At 42.0% G+C, this 16,381-nt stretch overlaps 1 protein-coding gene across 6 annotated transcripts in view; it reads right to left on the bottom strand.

Annotated features, from left to right (window-relative positions):
• The window catches only part of MTCL1 (microtubule crosslinking factor 1), a 118,919-nt gene that overhangs the window by 84,334 nt on the left and 18,204 nt on the right, over nt 1-16,381 (bottom strand). For all 6 annotated transcript variants that reach the window (XM_056332287.1, XM_056332288.1, XM_056332283.1 and 3 more), the window contains exons 2-3: nt 13,284-13,508; nt 11,647-11,805 (exon numbers count right to left, since the gene is read on the bottom strand). In XM_056332287.1, coding sequence (XP_056188262.1) covers nt 11,647-11,805; nt 13,284-13,508 — 384 coding nt within the window. The remainder of the gene's footprint in view (nt 1-11,646; nt 11,806-13,283; nt 13,509-16,381) is intronic.

Raw genomic sequence — 16,381 nt, 5'->3', positions numbered from 1 at the left:
TAATGGTCAAGGAACAACAGTAATCTCCATCCCACAAGTGATTTCCACCATTTCACATATGTAGGACTTTTATTTCAGTCTCTGCCTAGACTAATATGGGAACCTTATCCTGTAACTGTCCACAGCTCATGATACCTGTGGGAATATGCACTACATCTTCTAGTTTGGGAATAATCAACAAATTAATAAAGTCATCATAGAAGACACAATATCATGGCAATGGAAAATCAGAAGGACTCTTTTAGAAAAGAGGACCCTGGGAACTACTGACCTGTCAGCCTCACCTCTGTGCCTGGGAAGATCAAGGAACAGATCCTCCTAGAATCTATGCTAAGGCACATGGAGGACAGGGAGGTGATTTGAGACAGCCAGCATGGCTTCACAAAGGGTAAGTCTTGCCTGATGGCTTTCTATGATAGAGTGACTGCATCAGTGGACAAGGGACATCAGGGAAGAGTTACAACTCTCTGGACTTCTGTAAGGCCTCTGACATGATGCCCCACAACATCCTTCTCTCTAAATTGGAGATATGGATTTGGTGGGTGGACTGGTGGATGGTCATGTCCAGAGAGTAGTGGTCAATGTCCAGATGGAGATCAGTGACGAGTGGTGTCCCTCTGGGGTCTGTACTGGGACCAGTACTGTTTAATATCTTCATCAATGACATAGTGGGACTGAGTGCACCCTCAGCAAGTTTGTAGATGACACAAAGCTGAATGGTGCAGTTGACATGCCTGAGGAATGAGATGCCATCCAGAGGGACCTGAACAAGCTTGAGAAGTGGGCTCATTTGAACCTCATGGTGCTCAACAAGGTGCAAGGTCCTGTGCCTGTGTCAGGGTAACCCCTGGTATCAATATAGGCTGGGGGATGAGGGGATAGAGAGCAGCCCTGTGGAGAAGGACTTGGGGATACTGGTAGATGAAAAGCTGGACATGAGCTGGCAAAGCGCACTTGTGGCCCAGAAAGCCAACCATCTCCCGGACTGCATAAAAATAAGCATGGCCATCAGGTCAAGGATGTAATTCTGCCCCTCTGCTGCACTCTGGTGAGACCCCTCCTAGAGTCCTGCATCCATCTCTGGAGTCCTCAGAACAGTAAAGACAGGGACCTGTTGGAGCAGGTCAAGAGAAGGGCCACAAAAATGAACAGAGGGCTATTCTATGATTCTGTGAAGGACCAGACTCTTGAAAACTGAAAAGGGAGATGAACAAACAATCCTCAATTTTTTTTGATAGAAAAATATATTACATATGATGAAAAATGTTAAAGAGAAAAGCAACTTAAACGCTTTCAGATTTAAATTTGCCTTAGAACTGTAGATTATGTCATTTAATTACTTTAGCCACTCCTTCATCACTTCAAAGTTCTGGCACCACTGAACCTGGGGACAGGAATTTATTCTGAACTCTGCACACAGTGATGGTGAGGACAGCTGCCCAGTTTCTCTCAGTACAGCTGACTGCAGCAAAAGCATGCTGAAAAGATGGGACTGTAACTGTTTTGGAGTTATCCCTGAGAAAGAGGCCTTAAATAGACCAATATATACATCTGGCAATTTCAGATGGATCATTATGCTCTTTCTGCCCACGTAGACATTATGTTGATGTCCCTAAATATCAACACAATTTACCCTCCCCAGCTCCAGCTACTATCACTTGAGCAAGATAGCTCTAAATGTTCATATTTGGGTAAGAATATCTTGCAATGTTTACATTCATTTGCACTCCAGCTTTCATCTTGCAACAAAATATACAGTAAAAAGAAAAGGAAACACAGAAATCAGAGGTAATGTACCCATTAGGGGCGGATGGAGTCATTTTTCTAGACTGAATGAACCACCGTTGTGGGTACTGAAAGAAACTTCAGGCTTTCTCACATCAAGGCACAAACCCAAACCCAAATCAAGTGAAGCCTTCACCGTGCTTCCTCCCACAGAACAGCAACCATCTTGTTCCCAGGCATTTCTCAGCAGGCTGAGCGTAGGAACAGGTGAAAAAACATGAGAGCCTTGCAGAAAGCTCCCATGTGATGTAACTGCTGGAAAAACCCATGGGGATCTGTGGGGTATGGGAATCACTCCTATGGGAATGAGGAAGGGGCAGAAGTACTCCACATGCCACTGCTTTGGCATGAATTGCGTTTGCAAAGAATGAGCAAAAAAAAAAAAAAAAAAAGAGTGAAAACGGTGAAAGTATCCTCATCTGTGGCACAAAAGAAACAGGTTATCTACAGAATGCAGCAAAATGTGCTGACTAGAGGCTGCTACAAGACTCCCAACTGCTCAGTTCCACCTCTTTGCCACTTAAACCTTTCTCCCGACCCACTTGCATCAACTGACTCAATTTTTTGATTCCAGGGGAACAGAAAGCTTCTTGATGGATCCAGGCGATGTGTGATGCACCACCAAGCTGGGCTGCCTGACAGCCAGCAAGGCATTGGGTGGCTGGAGCCAGGCTTACCAGCAGAGTGCCAGGCATAGGGAAGGAGGAAAGCCCAGTGCCGTAGCATGTGGCAATGCAAAACTTGCCAAGACAGTCAGATCTTTCCCCCTCATTCATCCACTGACAGCTTGAGTAGTGTGATATTAATAATTCATAAGTTATCTGTGCAGTGAGTTACGTTCTTTTAAAAATAGAGCTAGAGAAGCAAGTGTAAATAATTAATATGAGAAGAGAAATAATCAATTAACCCTTTCAAAGAAGGACAAAAATCAATAGCTCTGACTTTTTTTCACCTGCCTAAGCATTTCTGGACAGTGCCATTCCCATGACTGCCAATACTCCAATGTGACATGTACTGCTACATGCAGCATCACCAGAACAAAACCACGCACACTCTGGGAAATCAGGTAAGGAACTATGCATCTTGCAAAGCTCCTCTTCTCACCCTGACAGACTGTCTTTTCCCCTTTTCCAACCCACCACCCAGAGCTCCAGATGCTGGGATGAAATTACTGGTGATGTGAGATGAAAACAGTTGGCACCTGCTCACCGTGAGCCAGCCAAAGTATGGCAGGAAAGCTGCGCCTTGCACAGCACCAAGCTTGCCGGTGATGCCAGCTTGCACTGAGCGCCAAATGAAGGGTTTTTTTTTAGGTTTATATACCCTTTCTCCTTCAGCTGGAGCTCCCTGATATGCTCGAAGCCAGATTCTCTTAGGATCTGTGCTGGCTCCTCAGAGCCCTGGGAGGAAAGCAGGGAGGGCAGGGCATGAGACATCTTTGAAACCAGATGCCCTTGGTACCCATCTCCACCCCAAACACTGTTTGACATTTCCTGTGTGAACAGTTGCCACACAGTGGCTGAACTGAATTTCACCAGAGAGAATAAAGACAAGGGATATTCCTAATTAGCTTCAGTGTATGCTCACCTGTGCCTATCCCAGCTTTAAATCCCAGCTTCTGCTCACAGAACAGCAGCAACCTGTGAAAATCTGCTTGCCTTGGAACAGTCTTGCCCACACCTTGGCAAGGAAAGCAAAGGGTACTGTCTTCATTGAGGACTCCAGTGAAATGTGATTTTGGGGTTAACTGGCTGGGGGGCAGCTCTGGGAGAAGGGCCTGGCAGTGCTGGGGGACAGCTGCCCATGGGCCAGCAGTGTGCCCTGGGGGCCAAGAAGGCCCATGGGGGCCTGGGGGGCATCAGGAGGAATGTGGCCGGCAGGTGGAGGGAGGTGATCCTGCCCCTCTGCTCTGCCCTGCTGAGGCCGCACCTAGAGCGCTGTGTCCAGTGCTGGGCTCCCCAGTTCAGGAGAGACAGGGAACCACTGGGGAGCGCCCAGCAGAGGCCTACGGGGATGATGAGGGGACTGGAGCATCTCCCTTGTGAGGAAAGGCTGGGAGAGCTGGGCCTGTTCAGCCTGGAGGAGGGAAGACCGAGAGGGGATCTTATCAATGCGCACAAATATCCCATGTGTGAGTGTCAAGAGGACGGGCCCAGGCTCTTTTCAGCGGTGCCCAGCGACAGGACAAGGGGCAACGGGCACAAACTGCAGCACAGGCAGCTCCATCTGAATATGAGGAAGAACTTCTTTACCTTGAGGGTGACAGAGCAGTGGCACAGGCTGCCCAGAGAGGCTGTGGAGTCTCCTTCTCTGGAGACATTCAAAACGCGCCTGGACACAATCCTGTGCAACCTGCTGTAGGTGACCCTGCTTTAGCAGGGCTTGGACTGGGTGATCTCCAGGGGTGCCTTCCAACCCTGACCAACGTGTGATTCTGTAATATGGAAGCATGCTTTAATTTTCCCTCTCACAACAGCACTTGAAGTATTTGCTAGCAATTTTTCACTAGGGCTTGCTGAAGAAAACCTTTAATTATGCTGTGGATAGATTAAGGGAAGAAATGAAAAATAAGCCCATATTTTCCCAATGAAAGTTTTATATAGATGTCACAGAAGCTACAGTTTGTTTGCACTGTCACTGCTGAAGCCCATGTGACAGACAGAAGGATTATTTTTAGTAACTGGGTGGAGGATGGGGAGACTGATACACAATTTGAGCTTCATGGACGTTACCTCCATGCCAGTCTCTGTTATTGAAAGAGTAGCAGTCTTAGTTATTGAAAGACTTGTGATATATAATAAGAAAAACAGACAACAAATAAGGAGTAGAGGAATTTCGGTTACTATACAAAAAATATTTCCTTATAACTAACCAGTACCTGGACAATCATGCAGCTATGGTTAGGTCATTGTTCCTGCTGTAAATGCCATCACTTAAACATAATTTCTTCACACGCAAAGGCCAGTTGAGGTCCACCAAAGTATTTGGGAGCACGGCCATGAAGGGGCTGAGCTAGAGGAAGCCCGTGCCTGGGATATGGAGCTCTGATCAGGCTGCGTAACAGAAGAGCAGGGGTTTTTGCATGATACAAAAGTCTGGATCTGATCAGCAGAGTCACTATTAATTTCTCTCAAAACCCCTCACTTCAAACGTTATAACAGGATTTGGAAGCAGTGTCAGATGATTGCTAGCAAGTGTGGACAAATAGCAAATACATAGAAAATACAGATTAGCTGGAGCTTGGTGGCAATGCATTTGGTAAATCATAAATTCAGATGCAGATATTGTTTAGGGTGGGGGGCATGTATAAGCATAAGAGACTGGCACAAAACATTTTGAAAATGTTGGGGTTCTTTCTGTTTAAATCTATTTTTAAAAAATTTAAAAAGAAATAAGGACAGCGCATTAGAAGATGTATAATATACATCCTTAGAAAAAAACCAATTATGTTACCGAGTTTGCTTCTTAACCGCTATACATTTTGAGTCAAGCCAGACCCATTCCCATGCCTTCCCTCCACCCTGTTTGCTGGTATCAACACTGAGCAGACCACTTCACTTATCTGTACAGCTCCTGAAATGCCATAATGAGTATAAATCATTCACTGTGGTTTAGGTACCAATTCATTATTTATCACAGTGAAAAAAGGGTACTGGAGACAAAATGGTGCTGTGGTAAAACTTTCATGCAGTTAATGGTTTTAGCTATGATTATTGCACAAGACTTCATTACTTATAACTGTCACAAGCAGTAACTTCTAAGCAGGGTTACTGAGTCAACATGGTGATCTTGCTTAGCCCTTTTAATATTATTTGAATCTACAGCTTACAAGTCTTCTCTTTGCCCTGTTTCTCAGCAAGTTCCCTTCAAGAAAAGTCATGTATTACAAAAATCAAAGACTTTTCACAGTTTATCCCTACTTCAAATCAATGCATAAATTTCATTTTAGAAATTACAGAACATACATAAACGTGTATGAAGCCCTAGCTAATGAAAACATAGGCAATATTTTCTACAGACAAGTGTCTGTTCACCAAGAATAATTTCTTCACTGTTTGTGTATTACTTGCGACTGTATCTATATATTTATTCAGAGAGAAAAGAGGGAAAAGTGATTTCAGATTGGAATAATCATACTTATACACGTTGCATGTGTTATGCACTACTTACAAGGTTCAAGGCAATGAAAATTGGACTGTCATGCTCAGCTCTAAGATGTAGCCTCCAGATTTCATTTTGATACATTATGTTTACAGAGCTGAATTCTTCTAGCAGCAAAATGCTCTCTAGCTAGTGCACATGCACTTCAGAGCAAAATTTGTCCCTAAATATGCCTGAAAGATATTTAATCTCATCTTGTATATTTCTATCATTTTTACAAGCACCTGAATGCAGGTTTTCACTCTGTTAAAAGGAACAGATATTTTAACAGAAAATTACTTTGACTGTTAAGAGCAGCAGCTACTGAGCTGTGCCTCAAAAATCAGGTGCTGCCGGGCAGGAGGAGAGGGTAAGCTCAGGCATGATGACATCCCCATTAGCAAGTAAGTCTTGAATGAAAGAGCCTTGAGAGAAGCCACTGCCCTAAAAAGCCCACAGGTGACCTGGGAAAGCCCATTTACAGTATGTACTGATTTTCACCTCAGTCTGTGTCCTAGAGAGATGTGTTGGAGAAATTATTAACAGCCAGTGGATTTGCACTGCTCTTCTCTCATGCAGAAATTAATGGAAACAGCATTTCTTGCCTTCCCATTTTGCCTCTCTCTTTCTTTGTGAAAACACCAGCAAACACAAGATGCAGCAGCCATGGTCCTCCATCAATTGGAAGTGATTTTCCGAGTGAACATGCCTGAAGAACAGCACTCACGCCTCTAATGGTCCCAACAATCTGGAGGACTCAATGCACAAATGATTTCAAATGAAGCTGGCCAAGAAAACCTATGTCAAGGGGGAGGCAACTGCTACACCAGAGGGCCTTGCAAGAGAGAAAGAAAGCAACGTCTCCAGTTGCTCCCACTCCGGTCCTTCTGCTTTCAGCAGCAATATAGACTGTCACCTGCTCTGTAAGGCCATCCCACAAGCAGTAAATGACCCTTTCTTCCCAGTTATACAATTCTCATTCATTTCTTGCTACATTATTTCATAGCGCTCACATCAAATCTTTCGGCAGCTGCTACCCCCCATCCCTAAACCTCCCCTCTTTTTGTCCAGTCTGGCAGGGCTACCCTTCCCCAGCAGTGTCAGCACTGCCACGGCCGTGCCTTTCTCTTCCCTGGCTGACAATGCCAAACCCAGACAAAGAATGCAAGAAAATACACATTTAGCAGCTGTGAACAAGCAACCAACTCATTCTCCTCACAGGGAATAGAAGTGGGTCCTGTGCCATCTCAGAGCCTTTCTACAATAAGTAGCAAAAATGGTTTATTCTTCCCCAGGTGCAGAGTTTTTAGAGAGAGGATTACTTGCAGGGGAATTAATGAACTGTAAATAAAGGCACCCAACACTTGCTGAGCATGATTTCATAGCTGCTTAAGCTTACACTAAAGATAGATCATCTAGTTGTGAAATACCTTGCTAAGAAAATATAAGGAAGACCTTCCCTAAAGATGCCCTGGCGGCTCCAAGGAAACAATGTTTGGGATGGGTTAGATGTTGAGTGGAAGATGTTCAGATCTCACAGAAAATCCACTTGCTTTTATCAAGCCTTTGAGAAAAGATCTGGTTTGTAGATGCTCAGGACAGAATTGGTAAGGGTTTTCATTATTACAAAGAAAGAAAACTTTGGAAAAAGTTTTCTGAATGTTTGTTGGTTGACCAAGTTAAACTTTTAATATACATCAGTATTTCTCATGAGCTGAATTAGGATATTAGAAAGAGGAAAATGACAGTTGCAGGGATGTTGCTGAGGTAATCTGTTAGTGATAGAGTAATTTTTTTTCCCCTGGAAACCCATTGACTCAAACGGCAATGTTAATAACTTACACAACAAGAAAAAAGGGAATCAAGCCTTGGCAGGGATATGTGTGCTTATTGAACCTGTGAGGGTACACTGCCTTTGCTTCTAAAGTTATAAGGAAGCAGCAGCTTTGGTAAGTCACAGAAAATCCTAGCAAGTTCCTAGAAGGAACAGTTCTTAGACACATCTCAGTTTTGTAGGGATATGCTACAAAGAAGTGTTCACAGCAGTAGGAAAATTCTGACACTTTCATGGAGACTGCCACAAAAAAAGGCATCAGAGGGAGGCCTTTTTACCAGTTGAAAAGTTCAGAGAGAGAAAGAGGAGAGTTGAATAATGGAAACTGAAAAAGTAGGTGAATGTAACAGTGGAAAAAAAAAAAAAAAAATCAATGAACCACAGGGCTACAGCAGTTAGAGAAGGCTGAAATGGAAAAACTTTTACAGCCAGTAAAGTTAAAAAATATTCCAAGAGAAAACATTATTACCCAGTGAAAGAAGTAGCTTCCAAATAATCAGTGGAAGTATTTCAGGCAGGAGTAGCAGAGTAATGAACCTACACAGCAGTAAACAAACAAAATCTAAAAAAAAATAGGAAGCATTATGGGAAAGGAAAGCAGCACCATATTATCTTTTGGCTAAGAGGACTGAAAAAAAAGAAAGTAGAGTGGCATGATTAAGCAAAGTGAATGCCATGGTGCTGATGAAGACATTCAGAGAAGATCAGTGTCTAACTGGAAGACATCAGATTTGGATAAAACCCACAAGTATTGCTTAAAAATCCTTACTGATCCATACCTCAGCTCAAAACACATCTGTAGGAAAAGCTGCAAAAGGCTGGAGGGATGGAGCACACTTATGGAAAACAGAACAAAAAAGGGAAAGTTATACAATTCTCATTCATTTCTTGCTAAATTATGTCATAGTGCTCACATCAAATCAAAAAAATAGAAAATTACCCTAAAAACCTGGAAGTGATTCACCAATGATCTGAAAGCTCCTTACTGAAACAATCAGTGAAAACCAGAATATTTTGATGACGGAGAGTGCCTGGCAGATACCAGAACAAAACAAGAGTCTTAGATGTGGTTTTGATAGATTTTGCAAAAGCTTCTGAAAGCATGTTGTGAATATGGGACATGCTTGGGAATACAGAAGCATCTGGGACTAGGGAGGGAAGTGCGTTAGCTATGACACAATGGTAGGAGATAAAAGCACTGTGAAGGACATGGCAGGTGACTTCTTGTCACCTTTCCTCTTGTTGTAACTGCTTCTATTATTTGCAAAGCTGAAATACACTGAGAAATGTTATTTAGTGACAAAAGAGGAAAGCCTATCTCAAATCTACTTAACACAACTTGAAATTACATGGTCAGGAGGAGGCAAAAATTAATTTCCCAGTTAAAACTGCAAGGTTTTTTTGAAGGAAATAAGAATTTTATTTAGACAGAGTGAGCCTCTACACATTTCATACCAAAAGAGTCTTGTTGAAAGTATCACAGGAGATTGAAACAGGTACTGGGATGAAAGAATACATAACAGCACTAAACATCATAAATGTAAGGGGTTCTTCAAAATATTATGATAAAAACCAAAGATGGCTTTAGCGTGCTTTCACAGATGTGTATAATTCCTAAAGATATTTCAGCATGCAAAATATGTTGAAGGTAGCCATCCGCTGCAGTGAGAAACTGTACCTGAGGGAATTGTACAGCAGGACAAAGCAGCAGTTAGCACTGGATTAAGCAATAAACACAAACACAGATGTTTAAAATACGCAACAATATTACAGAAAATGAGCATATGGTGACAGTGAGCAAATACTGTCTAACTGAGTCTTGGGGCAACACTCTAACTGGGCAACACTCTGGGACTGGATATGAAAGATGCTTCTTCTAAGTGTCAGCCTTTCGATAGAGAAGATGTGTAGTCAGGGTGGACTGGCAAGAAGCTACATGGCCTTTGGGTCATTTTTCTCCTGATATATAAGGCACTAGTTTTCCCACTGGATGTCTATAATACATTCTTTTAGAGCTTTGTATGCATTAAATGTTCCTAAAGAGGCATTGCTTCTGGTAGTTATTTGAACACATCTTAAGGCAAGAATATTTTTTTTTTTTTAGCAATATCAACAATGCTGCAAACACATACTTATCTAGCACACATATGACCCTGTTTCTCCAACTTTTGGCTCATCTGTCCTTGTGTGACCTGCCGAGGACCCAAACCTCCATCTTCTCACCTACTGTGACCTTGTGAAATTCTGACTCCCAGAAAACCCACCATTACTGGTAAAAAAAAGCAGACTATCTCTACTATTACTACCACTACTACTACTACATCTTATCTACATCTTATGCCCTGTTGTGTCTCCAGATCAGCATGAATGCAGCCCATCATTCTACCGGCCATCTCCCCCTTTCTCTAGGTCCCCTCCAGCCTTTGCATCTTATGGGGTAAAGCCTGCTTCCAAAGTAAGGGTACATTCACTTCGACTTGCAGTGCTGCAGAGACCCAGTTGAGCTAGTGGGGCTTCCCTGCCCGGCTAGGCTGCAGCAATCTAAGCAGGAGGGTAAATTTAGCCTGGTTAGAGCTAGCTTGAGACTCCAGCACTGCTGGACTGGTTTCTTTCCTACTGCTCACCCACAATGTAGTTTCTCAAACTGCTTAATCCCAAAGACCATCAAGCAGTATCTAGTGCACCTGTATGTCAGTCAGCAGCAAGTAATGCGTTTGGCACTGTGGATGACACGGTATTTTTGTATGGAATCTAGACTGCAGACCCTGTAACATGGTATCATGTCCATTAAGCACAGCATTCACAAATAACATTGAGAAAGAAGAATAGCTAAAACATCATGCAGACCTTATCTTTTGTGTCAGGCTGCTATGTAGTCTAAGCAACACTGATATTTACATTGGCTGATGATGTGTCCTGTTACATACAAAATATTCCAAAACTCTTGCACTGGACTCGTCCTAACCCAAATGCACAGAGAAATTAAATATGGGTTGTCCTTATAAAACTAAGTCAGGCTTTGTGCCAGTTGACTCACAAGCAATGTTTGAAAGATTAAAATAACACATAATTGTACCACCTCTCTAAATCGGACCAGGGCTCAGAGGATAAATGCCTTACCTCATTATGTTTAAATGCTCTATCTCAATCTGGTTTAAAACAGAGCAGAGGCTGTGAGCTGCCAATCTGCTGTACTGTCAGAATAGAAATACCGCTACAGACCAGGATGTGGCCTCCACCGAAAAACCATGCTTAGTGTCTAGCTTTTATTTGCTGTCCTCTGCTCCTCAGCTCACTTGCTTCCAAGGATCATCGCTTCACCCAGTACAACTATGCGTCAGCACCAAGTGATGTGATCCCCTTTCTCACCAGACAGCAGTTCTGCACCTGAAGTGCAACGTTATTTATACCTTACAGACCACATTCCTGCTGCCTTGCTCATGCTGGTGGCTCCCACTGTCACTACTGCGGAGCACCAGCCAAAACGGCACCTTGCCTATCTGAACCATCCTCTCAGAGACAAGTCATGCACACCTCATTTGACTCTCAAATAGGTGGAAGTCACAGTCTGTGTAAAGGAGAGTCAAAGCCAGCTGGAGTCAAATCAAAGATAGTTTTGCTCCAGTAGGAAGAAAGGCTTTAAGGAGCTGGTTCAAAATGAGACAGAAGCCCTGTGAGAAGCCTCAGACAAAAGTCCTAGCTTCATTGATTGACCTCTCTATTGCTTCTATATTACCAAGGCATTTGGGACATACAACAAAGGAGACCTTTGGGGCAATTGTACAAGCAATATCAGCAAGGATTTAATGTAGAAATCAGTCTAAGACGTCTGTGTGTCAAATTACCCATCTAACCCAGCAACACTGCCCTGCATGGCTTTTGCTTACCTCTTTTAACTTGTCAAGCTCATTTTGCAGTGTCTGCTTGGATACTTCCACCTCAATAATTTGCTGCCGAAGGATTTCATTTTCATCTTCTGCTTTAACACGTTTCTCCTCCACACTCTCCAGCTCATGGTGCAGTCTGACAGAAACATCTTTGGCTACCTGGTCAGAAGAGCACAAATGCGTGAAGAGGATCCATGAGGAGCAACAGCTACAGTATGTCTCCTACAGCAGGAAGCGTATTACAGCCCTAGACAGCCAAGAGATTTTTAATTCAATTATGACTCTGTTGATGAAAGACTCCAAGGCTTCCAAGTACCAAAACAAATATTCATTTCTAATAAAGAAATCCAAAATGAAAATAAATTTGATTACCCGTCTCCAGCTCCTTCTCCACACTATGCTACAGCAATGTCATGAACAGCAGAGGGAAAGAAGCAGATACCAAGCCTGCCCATCAAAGTCCCAGCATATCATGTTGGTGAAACAAAAGATGAAGAATTGTGCTAGAAAGTTGTCAGGTCATCGATCAAAGCCTCATCCATGCAGCAGTCTCATCCACCCAAATTTGCTGCCTAGCAAAACTCTAGCTAGGCAAGAGTGATATGAAAGCACAGAAATATATGCTATCTTAGGTCTTCTGAGTCCAGCCTAACAAGAATAAATATTACTTCAAAAACATTTGGAAAGGTGATTCATCATGCAAAATGATGAATTACTGAATTATAACAAGTCAGCAAAAACAAAGCAAAAAACCTAAAAAGACTCAGTAACTCTTTCATTCAAATCTGTGAACAAGATTTTTGTTGAGTAATGTATCATTTCCATGATGAAAAGGTTATCATTTGTTTTCTATCATAAAAAAAGAAAATTAGGCCTGACATTTTGAAAAGTTTGACATGTCACTCTGATTTCCACTGCTGTGGACCAATCATTGCAGTTTCAGAATATTTTATGGTTTGCATTTCTGAGTACAAAATGCTTAGTAATTCCAGTGGTAAGCAGTCCCCCTCTACAGAAACTATTTTCGAAACAGCTGTAAGGTAGCCATATTAAGAAGAGTAAAGCTAGATAAGCATCCTGCCTATACAAAGCTTAGCCTTGATGGAAACATTTCTGAAAAACGTTAAGACATGTTCCCGTATGAACATAAATTTTACAGGAATTTGTGTTTCTATGGGAAGTGCATTTTGATTCTCTATCTGCATAAAATATTGTAAATCTGTTCCTGTTACAAGTAACTCATTAGGCTCTAATAAATGCAACTTTGACTAGGGTTTTTTTTTCAGTTGTTCGGCATAAGCAAGAAGTGAAAAGGAAGGAAGCTGCCTGAATTGGGAAAAGCATATCAGATTTTGTTGATACAGTTTTGCAAAGCTAAGGATTTCAGTAAAACAAGACCCTTTAAATCTTTCAAATGCACACACGTAACTTGACCATATTTCTTTCATTCTTAATGGGAGCATGTTTTTTACTCACTAACACATCTTTTTATGATGATGAGCTGAATATTTGTTCTCCACCACAGAAGAAGGAAATTGGTCCTGACATTTGGAGAATGTTTCACGTGTCACCCTCCCATTGCAGAGACCCACATCCCAGTCAGCTGCTTTCACTGTGAATATGAATCTCTCACACACCTTTAAATCTTGTTCCAGGCTCCTAATAAGCTCTCCATCCACATGGCCTGTTTGTGCAACTTTCAAGCTCTTCTGTTCTGCTTTCCTGAGACGATATTGCAGAATGCGGCAATTCTTGTTTGCCCGGTCCAGCTCTCGCCGGAGCTCCTGCAGCTGGTAAACATCTTCCTCTAAATAGCTGTCACGCATTTCTTCCATTTCAGCCCGAAGTTCATCCAGTTCATCCTGTGAGAAGTCAAAACAGTGCTCCATCATACCTCTAAATCTCACCCGTGGGAGTGAAATAGGAAACATGCTCACTAGGATACCATTTTAATGAAGTGATACAGATAGCATCATGCAGCTCCAGAAGTCACAGGAACAGAAGTTTTATTCCAACATTGACTAATTATGCTGAACTACATCAATGAGTAATTGTTATATTTCTTACAATTGCTTTAAAAATTCAAAACAGACCAGACACTTATCAGTCTCCTGAAATTTGTAACACCTTCATTTTACCATCTCTAATTAAAATCAAAAGTGCATAATACTTTACCACTCTCTGAATGGATCCCTTACTTTATTTAGACTACAGTAAACCTACTTAAGCAAGTACCTCAGCACCTCTGTGTGATGTGCCTTTTTCACAACCAGCACTTCCTAGAAATGAAATCTTCCCTCAAAATCTTTAATGAGTCTTTATACCAAATACCAGAGTGCTCCATATGAAAATACTGTCTCATCTGAGCCTAGCACTGTGCACATGACTAATGACAGATGGGTTGGGCATGGGAGAAAGTGGGTTTCTGTTGTGTGCACACACATTTCAATAACAGGACCACAGGGAAAAAAAATCAAACCTGTGCCCGTGGGAATAATCTGGTCATTCTTTTCTGGGCTTCATGAACTGTCCCAGTTCCATATTATACCATGGGTGGCACATGCTCTCTCAAGTCAGATTTAAAGATTTACGGCTGAAAAGGATAAGCTCTATCATTCCCATTTGTTTAATCTGTGCATGACTGAAGCTCCAGAGCTAAAACTCTTATAAAGGTCTTCCAAGAACAGAGGTGTAAGCCATTAAACTGCTGCGTGAGGGGAAAACTATGACTCTACTAACTTTGAACAGAGGTGGGGGAAAAAAGTCAAGAAAAAGAGCCAGGAGGAGAATATTTGAAATGAACTATTCATTTTTTAAATTGTTTTCTTTAAAATTACATTTTATATCATAAAGACAAATTTTTCTGTGGAAAACATATCTTAAATAAGATTCAAGGAGAACTTGCACCAGAGCTAGCTGCACAGTCACCTCACTTCAGAACTGTAAATGATACTTGAAATATCAAGGACAGCTGGAGAATATTTCACACTTGTATCAGGTGGAAAAGACACTGCTATGGAGTTAGCTCCCATGACAAGGCCCCCCCTTTCCAGGCTGGACTGCCCCTGTCCAGTCCCTCCATGAACATGTCTGCCTACATCCCGCCGGTGGTCCTCTCAACCATTCCCCCTGCCCACAGCCTAGCTGGATGGACAGTCATGTTTTCCCATGTATTCATCTTTCTCCACTGCAGCTTTAGAAACTAATGAGGGACAGATCTCGTCACTGAGCACACTCACGACCAAAGGAAGATGTGGCAAACTTCTTTAGCCTCGTCAGCATAGTTATGTTAGAATTACAGTGTAACTCCTACCAAAAGCCCAGCCATGTATAAAAATTCCAGTGTTTATACAGCTATGCTTTAACTTCAGTTTAGGGTAAGCACAAGGCTTGTTATTTCCAAAACGACCATTCTGGACCCAGCAGCGAGGCTTTGCTCCAGCAGTACAGCCCTCCCAGGGCTCTGCACAGTTCTCTCTAGATGCTCTGAAAGGACAGGCAGGTTTTCTCACAAGCCCACCGTATTGCTATACATTCTCAATATATTCAGATTTCTGCTGTAGGAGCATCCTGTCCCACAATCTCCCTGGGACAGCTGCAGGAGGAGGAGATTTGTGTGGCTAGAGAAGCTCAAGGGTTACTCTCCGGTGAGCTGGATGATGCTCACGCCATACACTGACTGAAAAGGAATAGTATAAGCATGGTAACAGAAGTTACCTTTGCAGCCACGACATCCTTAGAAGTTGAAAATACATTAGTTAACCACAAATAGCAGACTGCGAGGAAGCAAACAAGCTCTGCAGACCAAACTCAGCAAGATTCTTTCAAAACAGTTTACGGTCCCGGCCCTATCTGTTCCTCTTCAGGGTACAGCCAAATGCTCTGGCCAATTTACAGCCAAAACCCTGCTGAAGTTTTGATAAATGATTGATATTTTTTAAAGGAAAAACATAGCAAAGTATGCTTGAGTAAACTGGGAAGGAGACCTGGTTTTCCTTTTCATGTACACACTTTATCACTATGCTTCATGTTTATAGATGCTTTCAAGAGGTAAAGTAAAAGTTCACCCAGCAAAGATGGAGATGCAGAAGAAAATGTCAAGGTTTTAGAAAAGGGTTAAAACGTAGCAGTGGCTTTTGAACCTAAGAAAAGGAGTACACTTCTGTGTTATCAGTTTATGAACTCTAGGTATTTTGGCTAAGGTACTCATACCAAAAGTACATTCTTTACCTGTCAGAGCTAATACAGCCCTCTGGGATGAACAGGACCAGAATTATTGCCTAGGGCTGTCTGCAGACTCTGAAACTGAATCTATCTCAACTGGATTTAAGTTCAATTAACTTTTTAATATTATCTTCAGAATGCTAATGTTAGATTAATAATTTGGTTGTAAATTGAGAATTTTGAAATACAAATCCACAACAAACGAAGACATCTGTCGTCACCAAATTAATGGGATCTGGTTTATAATCTGATGTTTATGTTTCAGAACTAAGCAATGGCTTTCATGTATTAAGTGGCCTGCAAAGAGCAAGTATAATGGTATTGCTCATCTCTAACTTCCTTATTATCTATATCAGGTTTTGGAATTAGTAGAGCTGGTTGGCTTCTAAAGACAAATAATCCACAATATTTGACTTCAAAGCTTTTACTACAACCAAATTTGGAAAGTGAAACTCATATAATTTTAAACAACCTGATCCCTGAAACAGTCATCCCATTGAAACCGAATATT

This window comes from Falco biarmicus, chromosome 3 (assembly GCF_023638135.1).
Source record: "Falco biarmicus isolate bFalBia1 chromosome 3, bFalBia1.pri, whole genome shotgun sequence".
Taxonomy (NCBI): Eukaryota; Metazoa; Chordata; class Aves; order Falconiformes; family Falconidae; genus Falco; species Falco biarmicus.
This window is presented reverse-complemented; position numbering and strand designations above follow the sequence as displayed.